The following is a 13,298-nucleotide window of genomic DNA, read 5'->3' as shown; positions in this document are numbered from 1 at the left end:
TTGTTAATTGATGTATTGTATTGTATGTTAATTCGTCCTTGCTCAGATATCCAGAAGAGGATGTATTGGACTTTTTGCAGAATCCTGCGAACAGATCACTAAAAATTTGAGAGTTTTAGTTATTACATTAGTAGTACAACAGAAAAATTCTCGTACAGTTCATTGCGTTTTCCAGCATCAGAATCCCTGCAGAACGAATAAGTCTACTATTTATGTTATCGTTCATTACTTTTAGAAAACACCACAATCGCATTTTTCTTGCATGGTGACCTACAAATTTGGATGATTAGTTATGCAATGATATCCATATCGTGGGCGAAATTAACGGAAAATTCGTCTTTAAACAACTTTTTGTTTGAATTTGCACCATTAGAACCAGTATAAAAGATCGTCCGTCGCAGGACCCACACCAGAGTCCTCCGGTGTGTTCTTAGACATCAAACATGAAAGCTGTCGTATTACTTCTTTGCTTTGTTGCTCTAGGTAAGATGATTTTTCCTTTACATATTACACCCACCATCTATATTGCAAACGCTCTACACTTCCAGCAAGTGCTCAGGTTGTTCACCAACGACCTACCTTGCGGCAAAACTCCGATCACATCGGATACCCTTTGCCACCAAGAGCCCTTAGAGCTCTGCCAATCAATTTCCCGAATGTTGGTGATCTGGTCGCAACGATCGTACAACAAATTGTGGATTATATCTTCCCTGATGGCACATCGTTGCGAAGCGCTGAGCCAACTGTAGAAGGTATTGGAAAACTAGTATCCTGGATAGTGAATCAGGTTATCGCTCTGATAACCAGCGACGCATCAATGCTTCGAATGCAAAACGAAGACGACGAAGATAACGAAGACAAGCAATATTTACCCATGTATCCATTTTTGCGCCCGATGCCACGATCCAAGTAGGTCCTACCTTATTGCATCAGCCCGTTCCAACCGTTTTCCAAACGATTTTGGATTCTAAAATAAAGGTCCAGTAGTTAGAGCTTTTGTTAATAAGAACCGTAGAGCCAAATAAATATGAGCCACTATGCTTGAAAGCTGCAAATAAAAATATTACAAATGTATTGGTTGGAAACTTTGATAGTGAAATGATTAAAAAAATTAAAATATCACATGGTATAGATGAAATAAAATAAATGAACTCAAAAAAACCCTCGGGACTCTTTATTAGCAACGGTACACAATCGTCCCAGGCTTACAAGAGAGTTACAAATAAATGCACTTGCCTTGTACGCTAATCGGAGAACTTCTTTATCGTTATCATCTATCTTTGTACAACCCTGACAGTAGCTTAATGCTTAATGCATTAAGAACTAGAATTTATCTGTCTTATTTTCAGAGATCTCTAATTGAACAAAACGAGGCTGATGAGAACATAACGAGTCATTAAAGTTTCAGCAAAATTGCGTTGCATTTAAGTGGTCCACTTTCAAAAACATATAGCGGTCATATTCCAGCGCAGAAAAAATCGGTAAGATCCCATTGAAGGAATGGAAATCACCCGCTTCAAATATCTTATACTAGTCTTTTATTATGGTCCGCCAGAAAGGCCAAGATAATGAATTGGCTGACGACGGCGCTAGACGACCGAGCGGTTTAGAGCATAAGTAAGTAATAGAGCATAAGTAAGTAAGTAATTAATTAAATCTTTTACTAATCATTAAGGAGGACTTAGGCTGTCACTTTATAGTTTTACTTGACGTTGCTTGACATTGCTCAATTCGCGATAGTCAGCCATGCATGCATGAGGTACGACTCGCATGGGATTTTGGTAAAGGTACTGTCTTGCGAGAACAGGCGCCTCCACCAGTAGTCCTACAGGCCGCCGCTTGCCATTCATTATTACCATGTCATAATTCAACCGGTGATTAATTTATTATTGCATTTATTATATCCACAGCAAATGCAGCAATTATTATGTTTTAATAAAGTTTAGCTACCGTAGCTACGTGTAATTCCCATCCTAAACCAGTATAAAACATTCACCTGGTACCACTGACTCTTCAATAACTGCATTGTTGTTTGAGAGCAACGCAAGTCTGTCGGCCAACATAATGACACGAGTTGCATTACTACTTTCCTTCATTGTAATGGGTAAGTCCGTTCTCGTAAATTGAGGACAGTTTAGATGAGTTTCAAGCAAAGGTCATGTTGTATGAGATACCGATCCCGCTACTATCTTTACTGACCATCTTCATTTTATACTCAACTTGTATTACAGTTTACATTACAACTACCAAGGGCCAGATACAACCCCGATTGCTAATTCCTGGTATCTACCGACGACAGGCGCAGCAGTACTGTATACCGGGACTCGACTGCCCCGAAGACAACGAAATCCCACAAATAGCAGAAGCTGTGGTAGAACAATTGCGAAGCAAAAAGGGTCCAATCTCTTCTATCTTGAAACATGTAGCACCAGTAGTAGCTGATAAAGTTTTTAGTTTGATTTTTGGAAAAGATTCCCTGCGACAACGGAATGGCATCGTACCGCCATGCATCGCCGGACAATGGGGATGTGTTGAAGATGGAGGAATACCCCCGTCGGTCTAAAACCAGCACTTCAACAGACTATTTGTGAGTCTTATGGACGGAAGAAAACACGACACGATTTCAGTTCTGATCTTCAATAAATATTGTAAAACGTAATTCGTCTTTTTGAAGGTAATAATAACATATCAAGCAATTCTACAACAATCTCCACAAACCTAGGAACCTCAAATCTAAGTGCAAAAGTGAAAAAGTAATCAAGTAATTAAGTCTAAATTTGATCGATGCCGATTGATCGATTTGATGCAGCAGATAAGTTACTTTTATCAGACATCAGACATAAGACGCAGACCACCCACACCGCAGAAGATGTTTAGACCCAAAAAGAAAAGAGAGTTACTTTTGAATACACTGTAAAAAAAACTATAGTCGCAAACCACATCGTATTACTTAAAAAAAAACAACCGATCCGTTCTAACTGCAAAAGCTACATACATTACAGTTTATATTATAGCAGCTATGGATTAGATATCACCGAAATGGCCTATTCCCACAATCTATCGGCTTCGAGCTTATCAGGCATTTCAATTGCTCAAGGTTATGCGCTGCCATTAGAGCACCCAAACACTTTACATTTTACTTTTAAGCTGATATGCATCATGCTTATTATAAATCCCCCTCAATTGTTTGGCTAAAACGGTTATAAAAGAACTTACACACAAGAGAAGCAACACACTTCTCTGATATATTTGTAGAGACCAACAATGAAATCTGTGGTAATATTTCTTTGCATTTTAGCACTGGGTAAGCTGAGTGTGACTGTTTCAAATTACTATCTTCATCATTACCGCAAATGTGCTTTCCTTTCAGCAAATAGTAAGCTTGATATTCGATCACCAAATATTCTGCATCTAATGATGGGTCAACCCCCTCCTAACTGTCTTCCTGGAGACAAGTACTGCCAGATCTCAGTAGGACCTAGAACCAGATCATTGAACATGTACGACTTGAGCGCATTAATAGTAAGAAAAATACATTAATTTCTTTTCTAAACGCTACTGAAACACAATAAAATATATCAACACGAAAAATCTTACTAAAAACAGTCGTTAACAAAGTAGCTATTTGTATAAATTGGAATTAAAATTTACATGTACTATATTGCTAAAATATAATGCTGTTCTTGTAGTATTCCTTTCCGTACCCGATCGGTAATAGATTATTGAACTCCTACGCCTTGTAATTACCATGCCTGACCCTGCTGAAACTGAAGGACTAACAACATTCACCTAGTACAGCTTATGCGGCTCTTGTAATTTTGCTTCCAATGAAACGAACATAAGTCCGTTTCCTGCGCCCCACATCACCATTTATAAAACCACAAAAAAGGCTGAGATCTACGTCTGAGTTCTATAATAATTCTAATCCAAAAAGTCAACAGGAATTCACCACAGATTATCAGAGATAAAAGTTCGCATCTAACGCGGATACTACAACACTGGGCCTAGCGACTTCTATCAAACTACACTTCCACATACGTTCATACCTCTAAATTACACTCTAAGTCTTTTCTACTATATACCAACTCCAACGAATGTTGTGCTCCATTTATATATTTTCCCTGGGCCATGAAACATTCATTACTTTTTCGTTGGTTCTCCATTCTCTTCGTGACCACAGCAACTGTTGCGAATAATTAACATGTATGTTTCGCATATAGTATGTGTAGTTCCAATCTATTACATGATCAACAACACGCGCATAACTGTATAGTCTATGTAACAAATTATTCATAGTAAGAAGTTACAATAATGCCAATGTTACATACTAATGATAAAATCACCGTAAAATTTTGTCGCTCAGCTATTCATTCCCGCCAAACTACTATATAAAGCCTAGACAGAAACGATAGCAGTACAGTGTGCTGGTTTTGTATCATCACATATTCGTCGTAGAGATGAAGTCTTTGGTAGTTCTGGTTTGCCTGGTGGCGATTGGTAAGTACAGCTAATTAAGAATTTACAAAGAATAACTTATTTTTGTCAGAATTTCCTGGTCATATCGACTTATTTGACCACGTAACCGGGCTAGCAAAGGACTAGACGTCCGTAGCAAGGACTGACTGCTACGGAGGATTGGTACGAATGAGAGTTTGGTCTAGTTCGTTCGTGTGAAGACCGGCGCCGCTACCGTGATGCCACCGGGCAGCTCCTACAAAAATCACATATACACAATCTTTTTATCCGACTCTCTATATATTTAATTTTTCCATTGCAGCTAGCAATGTTTTCAAGCCACTGCATGGAGCCTTTAACCCGGAAATGGCTAGGTTATTCCTCCAAAACATGAAAGGTGACAATAAGCAACTGCCGGGGCAAATGATACCAGGCAAATTGCATGGCCTGCGTAGTCAGTCCCAACAACAGATGCAACAAGAAGAAGAACAAATGAAACAAATTGGAAGAAAAATGCAACAGCAAAAGGAGGAGGAACAAGCCAAGCATATTGGAAAACAACTGCAGTTGGAAAAGGAGATGAACATATTCAAACAGATTGGAAGAAAACTTCAGCAACAAAAACAGCAACAGCATCAGCACCAGGGACAACAGCAATGGAAAGGTGACATGATTAAATGTCCTCTCAGGCAACTAAATGCACAAGACGACGATGAAGAACAGCAGCAGCAGCAGCAGCAGCAACAACAAGGGCCACAACAAGGGCATGAGCAACAGTATGACTGGGAAGATTACGATAATAAACTTCCACCAGACCAGTGGGAATGGCAGCAACAACAGGGGCAGCAGCAACAGGGGCAGCAGCAACAGCACTGGCCGCAAGAACCGCAATACCCGCAATATCCGCAACTTCCGCAACTTTCAGGTCCGAATCTCCAGGAGCTTCCACCAGACCAGTGGCAATGGCAGCAACAACAGGGGCAGCAGCAACAGGGGCAGCAGCAACAGCACTGGCCGCAAGAACCGCAATACCCGCAATATCCGCAACTTCCGCAACTTTCAGGTCCGAATCTCCAGGAGCTTCCACCAGACCAGTGGCAATGGCAGCAACAACAGGGGCACCAGCAACAACAGGGGCACCAGCAACAGCACTGGCCGCAAGAACCGCAATACCCGCAATATCCGCAACTTTCAGGTCCGAATCTCCAGGATCTTCCACCAGACCAGTGGCAATGGCAGCAACAACAGGGGCATCAGCAACAACAGTACTGGCCACATCCACAACACCCGCAACATCCGCAATTTCCGCAATTTCCGCAACTTCCACAATTTCCGCAACTTCCGCAATTTCCACAGCAACAACAGCAGATGCCGATTTTCCCGCAGCAAAAGTATGGTTGGCAAGATTACGATATTAAAGACAAAGATTGCGAAGATCAACAGCAGCAGAAGAAGCATCTTAGGAGACGGGCAATACATTAGGTTTGACAATGAATATGGAAAAAGTCAGCAAGAACAGTAGAGACATCAGCAACAAACGAGTCTAACACAACAGGATTATCGGATTGAAGAAATTCCTGTTAATTACATTCATTTCCTTCCTACGCTACACGCTATACTCTATTTTGTTGAGACCATCAACGAACCCTGCTTGAAGATTACAAAGACATCAGATCACTCATTTGAAAGCTTTTAACGTTCTTCTTATGCTTCAATAAATTCCTTTCCATGGTTAACTAAAATGGATAGTCGTTTTACATCTTCAAATGAAAATGTCCGACAAACTGTTTGCATCCATTTTTAAGTTTTTACTTCCAGATTAGCTGGTTCTTTCCCTATGGCGGTCATGAACTGATCAGAAGATGCTAAAACCGCAAAACAAGTAAGTATATCTAAATCGTCCAATTACTCACATATGTTTTTCTAAAAGGTATACGTATAAAATGTACGAAAAACTACCTTATAACTATGGTGCATTAATTTGTCTAAAAGTTATTAAACATTTGGACTTGCCGATAACGATGCTATGCCGAATAATACCGTATAATCTAAAAATCATGTCGAATTAGTTAATAGACGCAAACAATAAGTGACTAATCTCTACAACTGCAGCAAACCAATTCGAAGCAGAATACTATTGCCAAAGAGAGTCAATATAAAAGAACAGTCAAATCAACCAGTTCTGATAAAGTATTTGTGTAAGCTACCTTAAGCCAAACATAAGACAAATATCAGCATGAAATACGTCGCGGCACTGATGGTTGCAATTGGTAAAACCTTTCCATTTTCTTCATAACATTGGCGATGTGTTCGTAAATAACACAATATGCTTCTTTATACAGCATATATTCTCGTCATTTTCGCATCGGTTGCAGCACGCCAACCGGAAGAAGGTCATGGGTTGAGCAGACATCATTTACGACAAATGGACAGCGAGTACGAAAGACCTTGCACACCAGGCCTTTATGGGAAGTGTTGGAAACCAAGAATTCCGGTACGTAGTTTTAAGTACAGAACATACTACACAAACCAAAACCGAATATTCTGTATCATTTTGTCCATTCAAAATTTAGGTTCCTTCAAGATTGCTGCGCAAATTGGATCTAATGACCCTTCGTTCCAGACTTCGACATGCATGCATAGTGGGAAAGTGTCTAGAGGACGGTGAGCCTTTACGTCGCCACGATTAACAACGACCATACATCGAGGTCCGCTTCAGTATACCAAATAAGTTCTAAGCTTACGCCTGTTGTGGACGATGTTAAACATGAAATCAAATAAAAACGAAGCCACTTCCACCTTTGTTTTCTCCAACTGAACACGTAGATTATTGTTTTCATGTTTTTATGGTGTAAAACTTAAGATAAACGGTTCAAAGATTGTTTATGAATTACACAATACGAAAACTAATATCTAATGCCACTGCATGCCATTCAGATGCCATACAGACCTATGAAATAAGTTCATAAGTATTGAAGAATACGATTTTAAATTATTCCGTTGACTGTTTTTTTTATGTTTTAAGTTTAAGGAAATCGAAATCCAGATATTTGGTCGATTGCGCCTTAGTATCACTGCACGTATAAAAACTAGAGACTCCAATAAAAACACCCTGCCAATAAATTTATGTGATCTGGTAGTTGACATATACGGTTTAACGTTTTAACGATTTTACGGTTCAATATTCGGTGTCAATATCTCTACCATTGTCTCTGTCCATGAGGGTTGAGGATACTAGCAAAACATATAGGAGCCGCTGCAATAGCAATCACACATGCCTCGACACACTGTTATACTGTTCAATGAACATACAAACATTGGTGAATTGCTATTTCTAGAGGAAGATGCACGAATACCTGTAAAGTCTTCAGGGATAATTGTACCAGAATTCAATGACTTGAAAACAAAAAAAAACATACATCTTATCATCATTTCAAGGTAACGATTAGCAGATGTCAACCTTCTTGCTGTGGCAATATCTCAGACTAGGCATAAAGTCTGAAAAGTTAGAATGTAAAATAAACTAAAACTTCCATCCATCCTATTACTTTGGATCACGTTATGAAATGAATGAAATGAAATATTTTTAAATGTAGCCAATTGTGAATCAACTTTTGCTATAACTTTTTCTTTATACACACTATATTCCAATACGTATGTTTATCAACACAGCAATTACCTGTGTGTAACACAAACTGGTTATACTAAGCAGTTATATTCGCATTTTCACGCTTCATTCCCCCCCGGCTTAAGTGGCAAATTGATTTTCTACTCAATAATTGATACATGGACTATAAAATAACCGGACTCTCTAACAACTTTGCCGTGTTTTAAATTGTTTTTCAACTCAAGTAAGTTCAACTCAAGTCGAGAACATTGGCAACCATGAGACGAGTGATACTTCTGCTTTGCATAGTAGCAATAGGTAGTTTAACCAAAGAACCAAAAACATGATCACTACCACGCTATACTTATAAATGTTTCTTTTTTCATTCTATTTGCAGCTAATGCAAAGCTGTTGAAGAAAAGAGAGTCCCAGCAAACACAGGACATAAAACCTTTCCAACATATCCAACAGCAACAGGTAAAAGAACCAACCCCACAACAAACTGTTCAAGAGCAACAATCCCAACCGAGACCACAACGACCACAAATCAAAGGTCCTCCGGAAACGAAGATCCAACAAGGACCTCCACGACCACAAATCAAAGGGTTTCAGCAAACACCTCAACAAGCTCAGATTAAAGGTCCTCCGGAAACGAAGATCCAACAAGGACCTCCACGACCACAAATCAAAGGGTTTCAGCAAACACCTCCACAAGCTCAGATTAAAGGTCCTCCGGAAACGAAGACCCAACAAGGACCTCCACGACCACAAATCAAAGGGTTTCAGCAAACACCTCCACAAGCTCAGATTAAAGGTCCTCCGGAAACGAAGACCCAACAAGGACCTCCACGACCACAAATCAAAGGGTTTCAGCAAACACCTCCACAAGCTCAGATTAAAGGTCCTCCGGAAACGAAGACCCAACAAGGACCTCCACGACCACAAATTAAAGGGTTTCAGCAAACACCTCCACAAGCTCAGATTAAAGGTCCTCCGGAAACGAAGACCCAACAAGGACCTCCACGACCACAAATCAAAGGGTTTCAGCATTTGATCAAACACCTCCACAAGCAAACACTTCTACAAGCTCAGATTAAAGGTCCTCCGGAAACGAAGACCCAACAAGGACCTCCACGACCACAAATCAAAGGGTTTCAGCAAACACCTCCACAAGCTCAGATTAAAGGTCCTCCGGAAACGAAGACCCAACAAGGACCTCCACGACCACAAATCAAAGGGTTTCAGCAAACACCTCCACAAGCTCAGATTAAAGGTCCTCCGGAAACGAAGATCCAACAAGGACCTCCACGACCACAAATCAAAGGGTTTCAGCAAACACCTCAACAAGCTCAGATTAAAGGTCCTCCGGAAACGAAGACCCAACAAGGACCTCCACGACCACAAATCAAAGGGTTTCAGCAAACACCTCAACAAGCTCAGATTAAAGGTCCTCCGGAAACGAAGACCCAACAAGGACCTCCAATGATAAAATCTCCACGCGAGCAGGTGAAAGGAGTTTCTCAAACTAAAGAACAACAGACCATAGAACAAACAAAGGGCTAAAGATATAAACTGATGGTTGAAGGATGCCTTGTATTGCGTGGCACAATTATTATTGCATCGATCACCCCCAGACAGATGTACAAGACCAACACAACATAGTCCATCAATAGCCCCATCAATTTTGTACCGTATGACCACCTCGTTAATAAATATGTGTAAATATGATTGGTTCAGTGTAACAATTTGCTGGAAGCGATCTGTGTGAAGGGTTATGTTTTGTTAAAACATCGTCCAATTCCAATAGACATGGACAACTTTAGAGCATTATTTTTTGTAATAAATCATATGAAAGATCTTTCACATAAATTTGAGGCGTTTGAGTTACAAAAATTTCATAGAAATGTATGAGTAGAATTCAGCTTCAGACTGAAGTTCAGCTAAACTGATTCTTCTTCTTTATCGGCACAACAACCCCAAGAGGTTCAGGCCTTCTGAGACTTTACCCGTTCAGTGGTCTTTCTTGCAAAGAATTTAGAATCAACCCCTTTCATCAACCTAATCGACAAAAAAACGACTGTTATTTGTCGAAACGAAACGTGTAGTATACATTCTTTCATTTGTGTACAAAATTTATACAACAAATAAATAAACAGCTTGCTTGTGCGATAAGTCATTACGACAGTATTGCATGTATTGCAACACCTTGATGCACAAACACCGTGTACAAGTCACGACAAGTTAACAAGTGAGGCATTAAGTTGAGTTAGTAACGATATTTGTTTTTTTTTTTATGAATTGAGAAAACTATAAAAAGCACCTATCATTTAATGCTTCGTTTATACCTATTCAGCCAAGAAACAGAGCAACATCATGAAAAAGGTATTCTTGTTTACACTTTTGACGCTCTTTGTAGCAGGTGAGTGCGTTAAGGTTAACACTAGACTTAGCTTTAATCGATTTTCCATTCTGTTTGCAGCATCTCTCATCGGCATAGCTGCAGCCTACCCCAGAGCGGAGTACAAGAACCCTAGAATGTCTCCTAGCGCAGGTTGTACAGTTATAGAAGGCAGAGTTATATGTCCCAACTGGTGGGGTTAAAATATTATCTGATCGAGCTCCTGATTTTATTATCAACTGTTCAAATATCATACACATTGCAATTGATTTCTGACAAGTGATTTAACTTTTGTGCAGCTGATTGATGACATCTTTTTCGCTTTTACTTTTACTTTGGGCTATTAAATACGACAATCCTTATTTTGTTCAAAATCACAACTCTACGCGAGGATCGAAGAAAAGTGGAACGTGGAGAGAAGATAAGATTTTGATTAAACGAATTCTAACAATAAGATTTCTAGGTGGAGACACCTGTTAAATATTCTTACTCAGCAAATGTTTTCAGTTAGGTAAATTCATAGGTTGCTTAAGCAATTCATACTTTACAGAATTTAGCATGTGTTCATCAATATAATAATGTTGTAATGTTGACAATTATTTAAATAGTTGCATTATTTTGTTTTACGTTGGAAAACTTAACTAAATCGTTCTTTTATAAAGATTATCCTGGAATGAAGTGGATAACAGGACGTTCTAAAGAATCCTTGCATTTAATTTAAAAGTTGCAATGTATGAAATATGTTCTTGTTCTTGTTTATCGGCAACAACAACCTCAAAAGGTGTAGGCCTGCCATTTCTGGCTTTCTGCTACTTTATTTACCCGTAGTTAGATAGTCAGTCCTACGTAAATTGTTACAGAAAGTTATTTGAGTTTGAGAATATTAAAAATATTATCACAATAAAAGTTTGAATATAAAAGCCTATAATAGTTTACAAACATTCATCAAAGTGAGTAACACGTAAGGTTCACGATTAGATTCACGAACCAAACTACAACTATACGATCATTAAACAAAGCTGTATCGAATGATTTGCTCACGGCCTTGTGTATTTCATGATGACGAATAAAACAACGTTATTTTTAAATAGCTTCATACGCGTCTAAACAAGAAAATACCACAAACAATTATGCACAAACATTCATGCAAAGAACAAACCATTACATTTCATGACGAATTCAGTACGAAAACTAAGATTGTTTCATACTTTGAGCTGCTTTTTCATATAAATAGGCAGTGTATACACTTCAGTAACTGCATAATCTTCGGGTTGTTTGAAGTGTACTTACAAACTACAGCATGATGAAGTTCCTCATGAAAGTATTCCTCTTCGCACTCATCGGTAAGTATAAGCAGTAGTTAATGCAAAAACATGTTGTTGTACAATCTTATAATAATTTGAATTCTTCGCAGCTTTGATGGGACTGGCCACTGCCAAACAAACGGATGAGGAAATTGTATGAATTCCGCTTAAATTACTGTTTGATCTGTTTTTTTTAAATATGTTCCTTTATTATTTCGCCACGCAGAAGGATTACGAACAACGATGCGAAGCGCACGGTCTACCGAAGGATTGCTGGGTGACAGGTTCTAGCACAGCGGGTACCACCATAACGCACTAGGCTTCAGCTTGATAAAGAGGTTTTATGATTGACCAAATGAAATAAACAACTATGTGAAGCAGCAAATATGAACCATGTTGTATTTTTTAAGTTTTATTAAACTGTACCGTTTGACCGTTAGTTATAATATTTAGTATTTAGATTAATTAATTATATTAGATCAATGTTCGATTTTTCTTCGTCTAGCTGAATTGTTGATTCATGATAAAAATTGATCTAGTTGAGAAAGTAACTTACAAACTGTGATGTGTTGAATAGGACAGCGAACTCTCTGGTCAATCTTTAAATCCTCCTTTAGATTTATAACATTAATTCAAAAGTTCAACTAATGGTTTAAGGTGAAAGAATGCGTTTATTGGGTTGGAAAAACCTTTAATGTACAGAAACGTCTGATCCAGCTGCGTTCAAAGTATTGGACCAAAGTCTTATGCAAAGTTTCTCTCGACAGTCTATCAACAAGTAAACAATCAATATTTTTAATTTGTTACTAAAATTCCAACTTCTAAAATATGAAATCACAAACATATTTTATAAAATCATTTATTGAACATAGCACAGTTTTTCTAATTTCTTTACAGTCAACATGTTCTAGCAAAACGTTCATTTTAAACTACTCTAACGTTCTCAGCATGCAAAGGATAATAAATGATATGTGATTTAATTCGTAAGGGATTTGACCTTTTCTAAAGCTGACTGTCGTCCAAATTTTCAAAACTCTTAATCAGCTTGTTTGATTATAACAAACAACTAACTTTGTTTACAACCCACGGAAAACATGGAATAAAATTATGTTGACCCAACTGAAGTAAACTTCTAACAACAATACAAGACCTGTAGAAAATTGCAAACATGTTGACCAACTGTCAGTACATTTTCATTCAAATCTAGCAAATATATCATTGTTTTCTTTAAAAAGCTTTTACAGTTCGATAGGGCAATACCTTTGTGTGACTTCTCCATAGATTCTCCCAGAAGTATAATCCGAAGCCATGAAGGTTCTCATGAAGATTTTTCTTTTTGCAATCGTAGGTAAGAGCAATCATTTTGGCAAAGGCCTGGTAAAAATATAGAATTCACTTTATCTAATTTCATTGTTCAGTTCTTGCAGGTCTTATGGGACTTGCGTCTGCTGAACCACCATTGGAAGATATTGTAAGATTATTATACGTGAAGGAAATTACGTTCTTCCTTGTCCACTAACGCAAATATTCTATT

General features: G+C 38.4%; 3 protein-coding genes and 1 pseudogene across 3 annotated transcripts; all 4 read left to right on the top strand.

The window, feature by feature from the left end:
• The first annotated feature begins 443 nt into the window (after window positions 1–443).
• Window positions 444–913, top strand: LOC128716189 (uncharacterized). The gene is made up of 2 exons (XM_053811109.1): window positions 444–483; window positions 549–913. Exons 1-2 carry the CDS (start codon window positions 444–446, stop codon window positions 911–913), a joined length of 405 nt encoding a protein of 134 aa, XP_053667084.1.
• Window positions 914–2,100: 1,187 nt separating this feature from the next.
• Window positions 2,101–3,540, top strand: LOC128716187 (uncharacterized; annotated as a pseudogene).
• Window positions 3,541–4,457: 917 nt separating this feature from the next.
• On the top strand, window positions 4,458–5,937 carry LOC128716185 (probable basic-leucine zipper transcription factor Q). The gene is made up of 4 exons (XM_053811105.1): window positions 4,458–4,497; window positions 4,778–5,273; window positions 5,395–5,435; window positions 5,519–5,937. The coding sequence occupies exons 1-4, from the start codon at window positions 4,458–4,460 to the stop codon at window positions 5,935–5,937; spliced, it is 996 nt and encodes a 331-aa protein (XP_053667080.1).
• A 2,403-nt stretch (window positions 5,938–8,340) lies between these two features.
• LOC128716182 (proline-rich proteoglycan 2-like) lies at window positions 8,341–9,625 on the top strand. Its single transcript, XM_053811103.1, has 2 exons — window positions 8,341–8,380; window positions 8,460–9,625. The coding sequence occupies exons 1-2, from the start codon at window positions 8,341–8,343 to the stop codon at window positions 9,623–9,625; spliced, it is 1,206 nt and encodes a 401-aa protein (XP_053667078.1).
• The last annotated feature ends 3,673 nt before the right edge of the window (window positions 9,626–13,298 follow it).

This window comes from Anopheles marshallii, chromosome 3 (genome assembly GCF_943734725.1).
Source record: "Anopheles marshallii chromosome 3, idAnoMarsDA_429_01, whole genome shotgun sequence".
Lineage (NCBI taxonomy): Eukaryota > Metazoa > Arthropoda > Insecta > Diptera > Culicidae > Anopheles > Anopheles marshallii.
The sequence above is the reverse complement of the archived record's forward strand: the minus strand, read 5'-3'. Positions and strand labels throughout refer to the sequence as shown.